We start from the raw sequence: 17,222 nt of genomic DNA, 5'->3' as shown, positions 1-17,222 counted from the left end.
TCATATATGTGAACAAGGAAACATGTGAGAATACAATCATGGCATTGTTTCTTTCTTTTTTTTTTTTTTGATGGAGTCTCGCTCTGTCGCCCAGGCTGGAGTGCACTGGTGTGATCTCGGCTCACTGCAAGCTCTGCCTCCCAGGTTCAAGCGATTCTCCTGCCTCAGCCTGCTGAGTAGCTGGGACTACAGGCATGCACCACCATGCCCAGATAATTTTTGTCTTTTTAGTAGAGACGGTGTTTCACCATGTGGGCCAGGATGGTCTCAATCTCAATCTCTTGACCTTGTGATCCGCCCGCCTCAGCCTCCCAAAGTGCTGGGATTACAGGCGTGAGCCACGGAGCCCGGCCATGGCATTGTTTCTAATAGTAATACAAATGTCTATCAACTGGAGAAAAAATAAATAAATCACAGCATATTCATAGGATGAAATACTCTGTAACAATGAAAAATTGACTAGAGATATATAAATTAACATGGAAGAATCTAAAAAATATGTTGCTATGCAAATTGTAGAGATGCATACAGTAAGGTACCATTTATACCAATTTTTAAACATTCAAAATGTTACACATTATACTAAAAAATGTTGAAAAGTATAAAAATCTGAATGGAAAAGACAAGTACCAAGTTCAGCATAATGTTTAATTCTAGGGACGGAAGAAGAAGAATACGATCTAGAAAGAGAAAATGGGGGCTTGAACTGTTTTTGCAATGATTTCTTTTTTTAAGACCTTAAGCAAACACACTGCAAGCAAAATGTTAAGATTTGACAGGGGCAAGTGGTAACATCTGTGCTGTTCATTATATTCTCTTTTATAAATTCTCTTTTAAACTATTCTTAATAAAAAATTGATTCTGGAGTCAGGCAGATTTAAATTCATATATGACTCCATCTCTATGGCACTACAATTTCAGGCAAGTTACTTAATTTCTCTGTGTCTCAATTTCTATATATGTTAAAATAAAAATGTTATTTCATTGTTGAAATAACAGGGTAGTTGAGGGTAAATTAGATTTAAAAAGATTAAATGCACATAGCAAGCACTTAATAGTAAGTTTGTTCTGCTGCTGTCTCCTCTGCACCCCTCCATAGTAAATATAAAGGTCTCTGTTAAATTTTGGAACCTAAGAAGTTGAGAGCTAAAGTGTCTTTAAGATCTATAAAAAAATTTCATTTTGTTTACCTTAAAAGTATTTTTCTAACTCTCAGTTATGTAAGAAAATGATAAATAAACTTACTTGTAACATTTGGTCAAAATCTTGTTTTTCCAAATATGATCTTGTAACAACTCGCCCATCAAAATCTACTTCTGCCTTAAATCTTACTTTACCTAATCCCAGATCTGTGGCTTTAACATCATGAATTGCCCTGCAATCAATAACAATGCATACAAATTTATTTATACATACATACACATATATATATACTTTAATAGCACAAAGGCTTGAATTATTGGTTTTTTCCCCACTAGTTATGAGAATGGACTAAGATGGCTTCAGAGCATTCACCATTAAGTACCACCTATCATTTTCTAAGGCCTGTCCATTTAACTTTTTTTTGGCATGATATCACACAAAGGTGCAAACTTAACGAATATTATTTTATGGTAATTTACACATATGAGTTATAAAGCTTGTGTATTAAAAATTCATTAACTCTGCTGGGCGCAGTGGCTCATGCCTGTAATCCCACCACTTTGGGAGACCAAGGCAGGAGGATCACCTGAGGTCAGGAGTTTGAGACCAGCCTGGCCAACAAACTCTGTCTCTACTAAAACTACAAAAATTAGCCAGGCGTGGGGGTGCATGCCTGTAATCCCAGCTACTAGAGAGGCTGAGGCAGGAGAATCGCTTGAACCCGGGAGGCAGAGGTTGCAGTGAGCCCAGATTGTGCCACTGCACTCCAGCCTGGGCAACAGAGTGAGACTCTGTCTCAAAAAAAATAATAATAAAAATAATAATTATTATATATATATTCATTAACTCTAAATCACTTCTCTAAAATACCATGTTATCTCATAAGCTTTTGCCCCCATATATCCACTTAACAATTTCCTAAATGCCATATAAAAATTTGTTTTAATTTATAATGGTGTTTTAGAGTACATTAACCAATTGTATGTTCACTAGCTTCTTTAAAAGTCTTCATACAACGCTGTGAAGTTCTCTATTAGAATGAGGTTAATAGTAACTGCCACATGGGACTGATGTGAGGAATAATGAGCTAATACATATATAAAATGTTTAATATAGTACGAACTATAAGGCAGACATTTAATCAATGGCTTTCATAAGTGGATGATAGGGTGACATCTTTATTTTACAGATGATAAAACCATCCCAGAGGGGCATAAGTGACTTGCTCAAGGTAATTCAGCTAGTAAACAGCAGACTAGGACTCCCCAGCCCAGCTCCTCAGATATCCAAGCCCAGTAAGTAGTCTTTGCATCATACCCTTCTGCCTCCCAGACAGGAAAGCAGATACTCAAGCATAGCTACTTTTCATTCCTCCTGCTCTAACCCTCAGAAGTCAATCTTCCCTAGAAACTGTTGAGAAATTCTCTTCTTTCTACAGTGATCACTGTAAGATCTCTTCTGTACAGCTATATAAGAAATACCAAAACACTCTGAGTTCTGAGGACATAGAGATCTACTAGAAAAGCAAGCCTAAGTAAGACTCCAAGTATTCTTAAAACATTAGACCCTAATTTCTGAGCGATCCTGAGCAAGTTACTAAACACTAAGTCCAAAATTTTTTATCCATATAAAGAAGCTATATTTTAATCAACCATCAAGGGTGAAATAAGAATTAATGTTTTAATATTTATAAAGTTACACGTGCTCAAGTTAAAACAAAACTTGTTCAGATTGGCCGCAAGAGGCTATATCATTTATTCTTTTTTTTATTTCCTCTCGTGATAACTCACAGAACATATTTATTCATTTTAAAAAATCATTTTTACTTTAGTTTTCACAGAGTATTAATACATTTCATTATTTGGCTGGTATGTAAATAGCAACTAATAAATATATTTAGATATGCTTTTTCCTTATGTTCTTACATATAACTAACTACAGACAGATAACTGTTTGGAGGGTTCCCAATGATTAATCCTTGCATCTACACACAAGCCCTTCTGTGATCCCCTCTCCCTGAATGTGGGCTATACCTACCAAATATGGCAAAGATGTCATTTCTAAGATCAGGTGACTCATCTGTGACTTCTGTCTTGTTCACACTCACTCTCTATTGCTTTATCAGCTTACACTCTTTGATTAAGCAAGCTGCCATGCTGAAGAGGCCCATTTGGCAAGGAGGTAAATCTTGCCAACAATCATGTGAGTAAGGTTAGAAGCAGCCCCTTCCCCAGGAGATGGCTGTAATTCCAGTCAACACCTTGATTACAGTCTATGAGAAACCCTGAAGTCGAAGACCCAGATAAGCTGTGCCCTGACTCCTGACTCACAGAAACTGTAAGATGACAGTATGTTGTTTAAACCCTAAGTTTTGGGCCAATCTGTCACACAACAGTAGGTAACTAATACACTGTTTAAAAAATTGTATGAATTTTCTGGATTACTAATGTATTTTTTCCAATAATTGAATCCACAGATTTTCACTCTTCCAGAAAATTTCGAATTTGCTAGTCTTTCAGTTTATAGCTCTTTTTTAGACACTACTTACTAAACAATATATGCAAAATTATAAACATGTATGTACCAACAACAGAACACCAAAATATATGATGCCAAAACCGAGAAGAAATGAAGGGAGAAACAGATAATACAACAACAATAACTAGAGGCTTCAATACTTTCAATAATGGATAGAGGCCGGGCGCAGTGCTCACACCTAGCACTTTGGGAGGCCGAGGCGGGTGGATCACCTGAGGTCAGGAGTTTGAGACCAGCCTGGCCAACATGGCCAGTGGTGAAACCTCGTCTCTACTAAAAATACAAAAATTAGCTGGGCATGGTGGCAAGCACCTGTAATTCCAGCTACTTGGGAGGGTGAGGCAGGAGAATCACTTGAACCTGGGAGGCAGAGGTTGCAGTGAGTCAAGATTGTGCCACTGCACTCCAGCCTGGGCAACAAGAACAAAACTCCATCAAAAAAAAAAAGGATAGAACAATAGAGCAAGAAGACAATTAGGGAAATTGAAGTCACTATAAACCAATTAAACCTAACAACCATCTACAGAACACTCTATACAACAACAGCAGAATATATATTCTTCTCAAGTGCATATGAATATTATCCAAGACTATATGTAAGGCCATAAAACAAACCTCAGTAAATTTAAAAGGACAGAAATAATACAAAATATGTTCTTTGACCACAATAGAACAAAATAATAAACCAATAATGGAAAGAAATCTGTGCAACTCACAACTATGTAAAAATTAAGTAACATATTTTCCTAAATAACTGAAAAGAATAAAAAAAATAGAAAATACTATTAAATGAATGAAAATGGCACAATATACAGAAATGTATGGAATGCAGAGAAAGCAACACTTAAAGGAAAATTTGTAGCTCTAATTGTCTATTTTAAAAAAGAAGAAACATCAAATTAAAAGCTTAACCTTAAGAAACTGGAAAAAGAGCAAACTAAAGCAAAAGCAAGCAGATGAAAAAAATAATAAAGATTAAAGCAGAAATTCATGAAAAAGAAAATAGAAAAACAACAGAGAAAGTCAATTAAACCAAAAGCTGGTTCTTTAGAAAGATCAAGAAAATGAACAAACCTTTAGCTAAACTGACAAAGAAAAGAGAAGATTCAAATTACAGAAATGAAAGATGAGACATCTGTACCAACACTAAAGAAATAAAATGGATTACAAAGGAATATTATAAATGGCTGTATACCAACAAATTAGGTAAATTAGAAGCAAAAGACAAATTCCTAGAATACAAGCTACTTAAACGAAGTCAAGAAGAAATAGACAATCTGAACAGATCCATAACAAGAGACAGAATTACGAATCAAAAAACTACCCACACAGCAAAGCTCACATCCAGATAGTTGAATTCTACCATTTAAAGAAGCTGACATCAATTATTCACAAACTCTTCCAAAAAAGATAGGAGAGAACAATTCCCAACTCATTCTCTGAAGCCAGTATTATCTTAATACCAAAACGAGACAAAAACATCACAAGGAAAGGATATTAATTTGGATTATCTCACATTATGTTACTAAATCTAATACTGATTTTCAGAATGCTCAACTTCTAATCTTTTTTTTTTTTTTTTTTTTTTTTTTAAGAGACAGGGTTTTGCTATGCTGCCCAGGCTATAGTGCGGTAAGTGGCTATTCACAGACATGATCATTGCACACTAGCCTCCAACTCTTGGCCTCAAGTGATCCTCCTGCCTCAGCCTCCCAAGTAACTGGAACTATAGGCGTGTGCCACTGTGCCCATCTCTCAATTTCTAATCTTGTTCCAAAGAGATAGTTACTTTTCTAGATTAAACATATAGGGCATAGAATATAAATCTAGTAATCATTAATATGTTTTACTAATTCAGATACGCATGTCATTTTTAAAAGATTTAAAGATTTCAAGTATAATACACAAAAAAATCTTATTTTAAAGTTTGAAAAAATATATAACAAGTTAGTAGAAAATTGGGTTTTTAAAGGTTTGTTCTTTCATTTCATTATAAAACCGCAATGCTGCTGGAATTTCACTGAAAAGCACTATTAGAATTCTGTATCTCTTCTTCTGATTATCTCCTAAGTCTCCAATCTTTAGTTTTAAAAATTTAAAAGATAAAGATTATGAGAAAAATATTTAAAAATAAGTTAAAACAAAGTCTATTTTCAAAATAAATATAAATTATATTTAATTTGGTAATCATTTTTCAATGAACAAAAATCTTTTTAAATTTGTAATTGCAATGCAAATATAACACAACTCTACAGGTTCCATATTAAGTATTTCCACATTAAGAAGACAACTACTTCAGAGATTCAATGCCATCCCATCAAGCTACCAATGACTTTCTTCACAGAATTGGAAAAAACTAAAGTTCATATGGAACCAAAAAAGAGCCCACATTGCCAAGACAATCCTAAGCCAAAAGAACAAAGCTGGAGGCATCACGCTATCTGACTTGAAACTATACTACAAGGCTACAGTAATCAAAACAACATGGTACTGGTACCAAAACAGAGATATAGACCAATGGAACAGAACAGAGACCTCAGAAATAATACCACACATCTACAAACATCTGATCTTTGAAAAACCTGACAAAAACAAGAAATGGGGAAAGGATTCCCTATTTAATAAATGGTGCCGGGAAAACTGGCAAGCCATATGTAGAAAGCTAAAACTAGATCCCTTCCTTACACCTTATACAAAAATTAATTCAAGATGGATTAAAGACTTAAATGTTAGACCTAATACCATAAAAACCCTAGAAAACCTAAGCAATACATTCAGGACATAGGCATGGGCAAGGACTTCATGTCTAAAACACCAAAAGCAACGGCAACAAAAGCCAAAATTGACAAATGGGATCTAATTAAACTAAACAGCTTCTGCACAGCAAAAAGAAACTACCATCAGAGTGAACAGGCAACCTACAGAATGGGAGAAAATTTTTGCAATCTACTCATCTGACAAAGGGCTAATATCCAGAATCTACAAAAAACTCAAACAAATTTACAAGAAAAAAAACAAACAACTCCATCAAAAAGTGGGCAAAGGATATGAACAGACTATTCTCAAAAGAAGACATTTATGCAGCCAACAGACACATGAAAAAATGCTCATCATCACTTGCCATCAGAGAAATGCAAATCAAAACCACAATGAGATACCATCTCACACCAGTTAGAATGGCAATCATTAAAAAGTCAGGAAACAACAGGTGCTGGAGAGGATGTGGAGAAATAGGAACACTTTTACACTGTTGGTGGGACTGCAAACTAGTTCAACCATTGTGGAAGACAGTGTGGCGATTCCTGAAGGATCTAAAACTAGAAATACCATTTGACCCAGCCATCCCATTATGGGGTATATACCCAAAGGATTATAAGTCATGCTGCTATAAAGACACATGCACACATATGTTTACTGTGGCACTATTCACAATAGCAAAGACTTGGAACCAACCCACATGTCCATCAATGATAGACTGGATTAAGAAAATGTGGCGCATATATACCGTGGAATACTATGCAGCCATAAAAAAGGATGAGTTCGTGTCCTCTGTAGGGACGTGGATGAAGCTGGAAACCATCATTCTCAGCAAACTATCTGAGGACAGAAAACCAAACACCGCATGTTCTCACTCATAAGTGGGAATTGAACAATGAGAACACTTGGACACAGGAAGGGGAACATGACACACTGGGGCCTGTCGTGGGGTCGGGCGAGAGGGATGGCATTGGGGGATATACCTAATGTAAATGACGAGTTAATGGGTGCAGCACACCAACATGGAACATGTATACATATGTAACAAACCTGCACGATGTGCACATGTACCCTAGAACTTAAAAGTATAATAATAAAAAAATAAATAAAAAAAGAAGACAACTACTTTGCAAACTTCTATTCTCATAATATCAACTTACTGTTCCTTATTCTAAAAATTAGAAGTATAGAAAATTTAAAAGGAAACTTACAAGGAGTTTCCTAAGTGTATTCCCTTTTCCTTCCAGGATTATAATTCTGAAAAGTTACAGACTAAAGAGTTCTGAAGACCAGGAATCCAAAACTTCCTCTGGAAGTATTTACAAATGAAGCATTTCTGTTTTTAAATATGTTTTTGTAAGCCTTAACAGGATTACTGGAATAAGGCTGACCTTACTGATGGGTCATTCTCCAGGAGTTCAGTGAGCCGTTGTACTTGTTCTGGCTGGATGGACCGCCCTAAGAGTGCTTCTGTGTTAGTGTAGATGAGGAATGCTGAGACCACACCTAATAAGGTGCCCACACCCAAAGAACCTAGGCTGTCATACAGTGGATTGCCTAAATAAAGCACAAAAAAAAAAAAAAATCAGTAAATTAACATTTTATATTATTTCAGTGAACTTTATAGAGAGCAAAGAACCAGAACTAGAAATCAAGGCACTTGAAATTTATTCCTAATTTCTTTAATTACTTCCTTTAATGACTCCTAATAGTTTTAATATATTTTAATATACTACAAAATGAGGATGCTACAACTTGCTTCCATAAGAGCATTATGTGACATAATTAAGATCTACCTGTACCTGTCATTACATATGTGAAGTTTCTGAGCACACAGACACCAATACAAAAAAATGACATAATGAAGAGTCCATTTCTTTTAGATATATCAGTAGCACTTTTCCTACACCACAGACAAAATAACAGTAAAATCAAAAGCTGAAAGAAACCATTTTCTGTGTCGTCTTCCTACTAATGTTCTGTAAGAGAATTAAGTCCTACAGAAAATAATATGGGTGACTCTCTTCTCATCCAACCAAGGATGATATATAGCTAGTATCATTCTAGATACAAAGGAGAGAACTTAATTCATTATATGCCGTAGGTGCCTCAATGTGGTACTTCTCAAAGTGTGGTTCCTGGACCAGCAGCATCACTTGAAAACTTGGTAGAAAAGCAGATTCTCAGACCTCATTTCAGGCCTCTGAATAAAAAATTCTGGATGTGGGTTTCAGCATTCTGTGTTTCCCCAAGCCCTGTAGGTGATTCTGATTCTAATATTTGCCTTAGGTTGTCAGGGCTTCTCTCCCAGAACCAATGAGAAAGGCTGATTTATCATCTATGAATATAAAAGTAATATTTATATAATAGACACATTTTAAATCTTTATAAATAAATACATTTTAAATCTTTATAATAAATTTTACACATGGCTTTTATGACAAGTCTTTTTATTCCAAAGATGAAATGTCATCAATATATTTAACTCTTTTAATGCTTGACAAAACATATATTTTGCTAAGCTATAACACTAAAAAGCAAACTCGTTTATCTATACTAAGTGTTAAAAATGATCCACTTGTAAAACATTATCCATTAGAAGTTTTGTAATTATAGAGCTCAAAATCAAATACTGCTCTTTAGAAATCCAAATGTAAAGTTATTTTTATTTAAATATATACATTCATGTACTCTTACAGAAATCACAGGAATATTAGCTGAAAAGAAAATACCTTTTTAAAGAAAACTTTTATTTCTTGGCATGTTAATTTAATTTGAATAAATTAGCTAATTAAGAAAAATTTAATTCATGTAAAATACATTACATAGTTTTGTAAGTTTGATCTGATTGGTTTCTGTTATTATGTAAAAGAAAATAAATTATTCAAAGTTGACTTCTGCATCAAGTCACACTTTCCTCAAGCCTAAAATTTCGCTAGTAATTTATGTTCAAAAACAGTCTAAAACTAAATGGTCAACCAGAAAAACAATCAACACTTTTACAAATATTTTGGATCACAATAAACATCAGAGAATGCTGGTTTGGTCTTAAAATGCACACTCAGAATGAGAAAGAAGTATTCATATTTCAGACTATTTGAAGAAACCCTGCAGAATTGTGGAAGCTTGTCACTTAAAATTATTTTAAATATGTAAGGACAAATAGAGAAGAATGGAAGACGTTCCTTTCCAAGAGAATTCCAACTTCATAAATTGAGTCTTTTCATGCTAAATGGTTCGTTTTAGAAAATAAAAATAAAATAGAATTTCTGTCTTTTCATTTACCTGTATTGTATTGGCCCTCAAAACACTTAATTAGCTACCAAAATGAGGATAGAACCAACTTAAAGAAATAGGAAGGCAACAGTAGTTATTATTGGCATTAAGGGTGGAAAAAGACAAATGAACAAGAGCCACAATATATGGTAAGTCTTCATTTATGTTGTCAATAGTTTCTTAGAACTGCGACTTTATAGGGAACAACATATAACAAAACCAATTTTACCATAAACTAACCAATATAAACAACAGTTAAGGTCTGGTGGGGTCACGCCTATAATCCCAACACTTTGGAAGGCCAAGGTGGGAGGATCACCCGAGGTCAGGAGTTTCAGATCAGCCTGACCAATATGGAGAAAACCCGTCTCTACTAAAAATACAAAACTAGCTGGGTGTGGTGGCGCATGCCTGTAATCCTAGCTACTCAGGAGGCTGAGGCAGGAGAATCGCTTCAACCTGGGAGGTGGAGGTTACAGTGAGCCGAGATTGCGCCATTGCACTCCAGCCTGGGCAACAAGAGCAAAATTCCGTCTCAAAAAAAAAAAAAAAAAAAAAGAGTTAAGTTCCTATGGCATATTTCTGGTCACAAAAACATCACTCAACTTCTAAGACCCAAAACATGTCTAATATTGAACACCAAAATAAATGTGGGCTATACGTACATTTTTAAAAATTAATGAAAACTATGTAAAATAAGTATTTACTCAATTTTTGGTGAATCAGTGAGTATCGGCAATAGTGGTGGTGGTGGGTTAAATCAAAGAATAAAGTTTGCAAAGTGAAAATTGTAAGGAACACCTATTACCACCACATAATTCAAAAATAAACAACCACAAACATGTGGGCTTGCTGAGCGCTTTCATACATCAGTTATTGTCCTGTATCTGTCTGATTATCACCCACTTGAGCCTATCCTAGCAGCTCAGGACACAAGAAGGAACCAGACCTGGCCAGGATGCCATCCCATGGCAGGCCACACTTAAACACACCCCCACACTCACTCAGAATGGGACTATTTAGACACCCCAATTCACTGACCATGCGCAGCATCGTGATGTGGGAGGTAGTCAGAGTGCCTTTACCACGCAGGTAAAGGGAGAATGAGCAAACTCCACAGAGATGGTGGCCCCAGTTAGGAATTGTTATTTTTCGCAACAACGTTATAACAAAATCAAGTTGAACAAAACAATGTTATTTTAGGATCTATGTATATTTGTTTGGAACTTTAGAGTTTATTAAAACTTATCTTTTCTTAATAAACCTATGAGGTTACCAAGGCAAATATTATCCACACTTTTATAGGTAAATAAAAAGTTCACAGTGATTGCACAATTTTTAAAGTCACAGCTAGAAAGACTTACAGCATTACAGAAATCCTCTACAAATAGCCTTATTTCTAATTTAGAGACATTTTTAATTCAAATAAACCTGAATACTTCTGCTGACCAAATCTTATACAAGTCAATGATTAGTATGGAATTAATATTTAACAATTTATTGGTTTAATATTATTCAATGATATAAGAGAAAATTCCCACATATTAGAGAATTATTTAGGTAGGACAAATCACCCGTAATTTAAGAAATGTTTACCTGTTATAGAAGTAAGGCCCATGCAAGTGGCTGCTATTATAACTCCCAAGACTGCAGCAGTATCCTCCAATAATATCACATTTGTACTAGGATCACGACTTTCCATTACTTAGTCATTGGGGAAGAGACAAGAAAAATAAATTTCTAAAATTTTAACTTGATACTACCAGGTAACATTTTAATAAGTATCCATTTAAAATCAAGATATAAATTAAGATAAAAGTGTATGAGAGATTATGAGTTTAAAAACCTTGTTCAATGCAAACATAATTTCTTGGCTTAAATGTCAACAATAACTGATATATAAAGTTAAATTACTTTCTTAAGTTATATAACCATATAAAGAAATACCTTAGTTCACTTAAGTCAAATCCAAATATAAAGTATCCATGTTCAAATTTCTATACTACTTTTCTTTTTAATAAGGGCTGAAAGATATGTAGGAGCCACATAGGGATGATATTTAGATATATTTTGTACATATCTATTAGGAACAAAGCAATAACAGTACTAAGTAATTTTAAGCAAATAAGGGAGGTGAAACAAACACCTGCTTTCTAAAATACATACCATACTTGTAAAATGTCATTCCTTTGGCCCGAGCATTCCTACGAAGTTCATTTACAGCAACAAGAAGTGTTGCTAAAAGAAAAGCATTCATATCAGCAAGACAGAAACTTCATGCCTCCAAACTTTAAAGATGGCATCTCAAAAGATAAACAAATAAGCACAACATTTTAAAACTAGGGATGGCAATAAGGAAAAGTTCTATGTTAATTAGTTGTTATCAATTAATCATTATAATATAATGAACCCCATAATTCTAAACCATAATAATTAAATACAATTACTAATAACAACAGCTTTAGTTTATTGAAGAGCTGCTATTTGGCAGCACCACACTAACCACAATCATTTTTGAGCCTCCCAATCTTTTGAGACAGGTGGTGTTATAACCATTTTACAGACTTTCAAAGATGAGAGGCCCCATAAACATATACAGTTAGGATCTGTCAATAAAAAATAATCTTAATTTTAAAAATAGATGAAGGGAACATCATACACAGAAAGTTACAATGTTTCAGAAGTAAACATGAGCACAGCAGTGAATCAGGCAGTTTTATACTGATATTAGCAGTTCTCTGTCATCATACTGCTATAGAGGTATATTTCAAAAACGTTGAAATATTTGTATCACAAGAGCCTGGCTTCTTCTGATGAACACTATTAAGTGCTAACTTTTAAAGTTCAGCTTAGTTATGCTTTTTATACTCGCTTTCAAATGTTTTGAGTATTATGATACTCAAAAACGAAACATACTTTCCCTTTAAAATAAATAAAATAATTATTTATCCAATTTTTAGTGAATCAGCAAGTAACGGCAATAGCAGTGGTATTGGGTTCAATCAAGGAATAACGTTTACAAAGTGAAAATTGTAAGGAACACCTCTTACCACCACATAGTTTAAAAATAACCACAAATATGGTGGGCTTGCTAAGCACTTTCATGCCACATCAGTTATTGTCCTGCATCTATCTGACTGTCACCTACTTGAGCCTATCCTAGCAGCTCAGGACACAAGAAGAAACGAGCCCTGGCCAGGATGCCATCCCCTGGCAGGGCGCACTTACACACACCCCCACAGCTATCCATTACAGAAACAACCACAGTACATCATACAAAGACTTTACTCCCTAAAAGTAGAGAAAGCTTAGATGACTATTCCCACACTTACTTTTCTTTAATCAACAGAACTTAGCAAACTATAATATGAACAGCTGAATACATATCACTATATTAAGAATAGAGACATACTTTGTGACAGTACATACCTCCTTCAGATACTAATGATCCTGCTAAAATACAATATGCCTAGAAAAGAAATATTAAAACAAAGCATAAATTAAGTACTTCCAATCACAACTGTTCATATATAAAGTCCGTAATAAACAAAAACATGAATTCAAATCTAAGCCAGACAATAAGGTTACTAATGGGAAACAACTCAAATGAGGAGGACAATGAGATATGAACTCAAATATTTGATATCAGAGGTTCTAGACACCAGATACAGTAAGATCCACACCCAAACTCAAGTAACTTCTAGATTTTGCTTGGATGCCTAACACCAAGAAAATCCTGATTCAGAAAGGTAAATAGTTACAAACAGTAACCAATTTTTGTTTTTTTGGTAACACCACATTCCCTGCAATCCCAGGACACTCTTCAATTAAAGATGGTAAGAAAAGCTTTAGTCTGGGGTGTTTTAAAAAAAAAAAAAAAAAAAAAGTTAACCTAGCAACACATATTTTTTTATTTTAATGAAATTCAAACCAAACATCTACAGATTTTTCAACAATGTTTAGAACCCTAGGCTTTCCTAAAATAGAGATCTGAAAACTTTGCACCTAGTCCAACACTATTTTAAAAAGGGCCATAGTCTACTGGAAATCCATTTAGTTACTGAAAGGCACAAGAGCTTTTAAAAGTTTTAAAACTTATACACAAGTGAAAATTTAACTAATTACCTAATCTCTAACTCCAGAGACTGCTTTGCCTCTATAAAGTGATGCTGAACAAATTAGAAGAATGCTAGGACAAAGAAGTACCCATAAAGTGGCCAAATCTTTTCAGGATGGAGGAAATACATTTGTTTCTTTTAATTATATGAAATGTATTATGGTAAGAAACTAGTCAATTAAAACTATAGAAAACTAGAGAATAACAAATAAGTCTAGTTTAATGGGCTTGTTATTAAGTAGATTTGCATGATATAACAATATATTAAAAAACTAGACAGAGTGATTCTGTCTAGTTCTGACTATAACCCAAAATAGAGAAGAAAATAGGTACAAGTATCCCCGCAATCCAAAAGGAGGTGTTACACCATCTATTCAGGCCTTGAACAGAAGGTAGCCCAAACCTGGGGCCTCTACCCACTAGACTACTTTCTAGTCCGCATCCTCTAGACCACATAAGAAAAGCTGAAATTGAGGAGGCCAACAATGAAGATTTCTTTGGTGAAAGCTGTTGATGTGTGTACCTGGATATCGGATATCACAGCAAACTGTCTGATGCATACCTGAGTGATACATCCATATGCAAGCCTACTAACTGATACTGGCTGTACCAGCAGAGTAGATCACTGGGCTTGAGAAAAAACCTGCACTCCCATAGAAAGTGTGTTAAACATGTCTGTTTTAACACACAGGTCCCTAGGAGTCTTTCATAAGGAGATCTGCTGCTCAAAGGGCATTCTTTCCAAATGCAAGACCACTTCAGCACTGTCTGGAACCACACCATGAGATGCAGAAGCTGAGAGGGTATGCTATGTGACCAATTTGGGCAGCCATAGCCAGAGCAGCCAAGCAGGGTAATCTCCAAGAAGTGCCCCCCAAAAAAAAAAAAAAGACAGCTTTAAACATCTACAAAGGCCAGAGGAAACCAATGCAAAATAACATTGTAGTCAGTAAAGTAGTATGTTTTTATCCCCTATCCCAACCTTCAATACTGCCTAGGGAATAGGACAGAGGAGCAGAAGCCCTAGAGGGGATCACACGGGTGATCACCCTGCTATCCTCCCATTCCCCTAGTGCAGGCTTCCTACCTGAAGGAAGCCCAGGATGAGGGAAAACGGAAACTTTAACTTTAAATATAGTTCCAACTTATGACTATTACATGGGTCTGGATATTTTAATTACTGAAATGAGATTATTCTTGGAACCAAAAGTGAACAGAGGTTTTCTTGTTCTTCAACAGTAACTGCAGAAATTAATGGAACTGCCCAAGATTTTAACCAAGGAGCAGGGCTTGATAATCGGTACCTACAGAGATCTTGTTCAACATCATCGAATCTTATGGATTTAGAGGTTATGTCCAGTCACGTTCTAAAAAATAAACTACAGATACGTAACCCTATATTACACAGTCAAGAAGGTATATGTCATTCCCCTTCTTTAACACCAATATGACAAAGGCCTTCTACTGTACACAATCACTAAGTCATAAACACATCAAACTGAGGAGAAAAAAAGAGGATTACCCATAGAAGGGATTCTATTGGTTGAGGATGAAGCAATCCCATGACTCCATGGTACCAAGATAGTCCCGCACCCATCATGAAAATACCAACACCACTAATTAGCGAAGAAATATAGCGCATATTTGAAAATCCATACCTGAAAAATAGAAAAGAAAATAGTTCACAAGAAATACAAATGGTTTCTTTTAAAATATTGACCTTAATAGGTCAATGAAAAAGACTAAGAATATCAAGATGTTATCATTTTATATTTAAGTGAGATGTTAAGTGCCAAACTTGAAAAGCAATACGGAAAGTGGAAAAAACCTGTAAGATCTTTGAAAATACATAAAAACAAAGTGAATACCATCTAATTCAGCCTTTTTCTGATCTCTTTTCCAAATAGCCTATTTTGATTTAGAGAGCTACTTTACTATTGTGTACCACAGATCCTGGTAAAATTAATCTTTTAAAAAATGCATTCAGATGTTTAATGAACAGGGTAACATTTAAATTTCCCTGTAATGCAGCTTCTAATTGAATATTTCCATCTTTTTGTGCAGCCAGTCTATGATTTATATTACCTATAACTTGATGCTGGATACAGAAGTTTACAACACATAATTTATTGCTGGTTCTGAACGGGTTAGCACACAGCAACTTTCAACTATTACTAGAACTAAGATCTTCAGCTTTCTGGGTGTTTTCATGGTGTTAAAATCTCAATTATTTTTCAAGCATGCTTTATCAATATGTATATTATTTTGTATTATTGTAAGTTCTGACACAATACTTAGTATTAAAGGTGTTCAAAAATATATTAATAACATACTAGAGGAGGAAAAGAATCACTCGTTAATAAAAATATTTCCTGGAAAATTTAGTCCCAAACCCACACTGAGTGGGACTCTTCTGAGAAATACAAATTTAAACAAGAATTCTTTTTTTTTTTTTTTGAGATGGAGTTTCACTCTTGTTGCCCAGGCGGGAGTGCAATGGCGTGATCTTGGCTCACTGCAACCTCCGCGATTCTCCCACCTCAGTCTCCCAAGTAGCTGGGATTATAGGTATGCGCCACCACGCCCAGCTAATTTTGTATTTTTAGTAGAGACGGGGCTTCTCCATGTTGGTCAGGCTGGTCTCGAACTCCCAACCTCAAGTGATCTGCCCGCCTCGGCCTCCCAAAGTGCTGGGATTACAAGCGTGGGCCACTGCGCCCACCTTTTTTTTTTTTTTTTTGGAAACAGAGTTTTACTCTTGTTGCACAGGCTGGAGTGCAATGGTGCGATCTTGGCTCACTGCAACCTCCGTCTCCTGGGTTCAAGCAATTCTCCTGCCTCAGCCTTCTGAGTAGCTGGAATTACAGGCATGTGCCACCATGCCCAGCTAATTTTTCGTATTTTTAATAGAGATGGGGTATTCTCTATGTTGGTCAGGCTGGTCTCGAACTCCCGACCTTAGGTAATCCACTTGCCTCAGCCTCCCAAAGTGCTGGGATTACAGGCGTGAGCCACTGCACCCAGCTTTAAACGAGAATTCTTAATCAAACTGCTCTTGGAATTCCTTTTCGCAAAGATGTAATCCTGCCGTGGGTAATTCCCAGTTTATAGATGTGACAATGTGACAATCAGCTCACTCAGAAAAATTTACTTTCTTCTAAAGTTTCCTCCCAAAGTAATATAGAATATATTAAAGTAAATTAAGATCTAAAATAAATGGTATTACTTACACTTTAGGTGATTTCAAGGAATTATTAACTTTTTATTGAAAATTTTAATTATGTAGATCTAAACTGTCCAATATGATGAGTCACAAGCCACGTGTGGCAATTTAAATTTAAATAAATTAAAACTAAATATAGTTTAAAATTTAGTTCTTCAGTGGTACTGG

General features: G+C 35.2%; 1 protein-coding gene across 3 annotated transcripts in view; it reads right to left on the bottom strand.

Annotated features, from left to right (window-relative positions):
* The window catches only part of SLC30A9 (solute carrier family 30 member 9), a 104,956-nt gene that overhangs the window by 9,764 nt on the left and 77,970 nt on the right, over positions 1 to 17,222 (bottom strand). For all 3 annotated transcript variants that reach the window (XM_025385143.1, XM_025385141.1, XM_025385142.1), the window contains exons 11-16: positions 15,354 to 15,489; positions 13,144 to 13,183; positions 11,881 to 11,952; positions 11,311 to 11,418; positions 7,830 to 7,995; positions 1,246 to 1,375 (exon numbers count right to left, since the gene is read on the bottom strand). In XM_025385143.1, coding sequence (XP_025240928.1) covers positions 1,246 to 1,375; positions 7,830 to 7,995; positions 11,311 to 11,418; positions 11,881 to 11,952; positions 13,144 to 13,183; positions 15,354 to 15,489 — 652 coding nt within the window. The remainder of the gene's footprint in view (positions 1 to 1,245; positions 1,376 to 7,829; positions 7,996 to 11,310; positions 11,419 to 11,880; positions 11,953 to 13,143; positions 13,184 to 15,353; positions 15,490 to 17,222) is intronic.

Source organism: Theropithecus gelada, chromosome 5 (assembly GCF_003255815.1).
Source record: "Theropithecus gelada isolate Dixy chromosome 5, Tgel_1.0, whole genome shotgun sequence".
Classification (NCBI taxonomy): Eukaryota; Metazoa; Chordata; class Mammalia; order Primates; family Cercopithecidae; genus Theropithecus; species Theropithecus gelada.
This window is presented reverse-complemented; position numbering and strand designations above follow the sequence as displayed.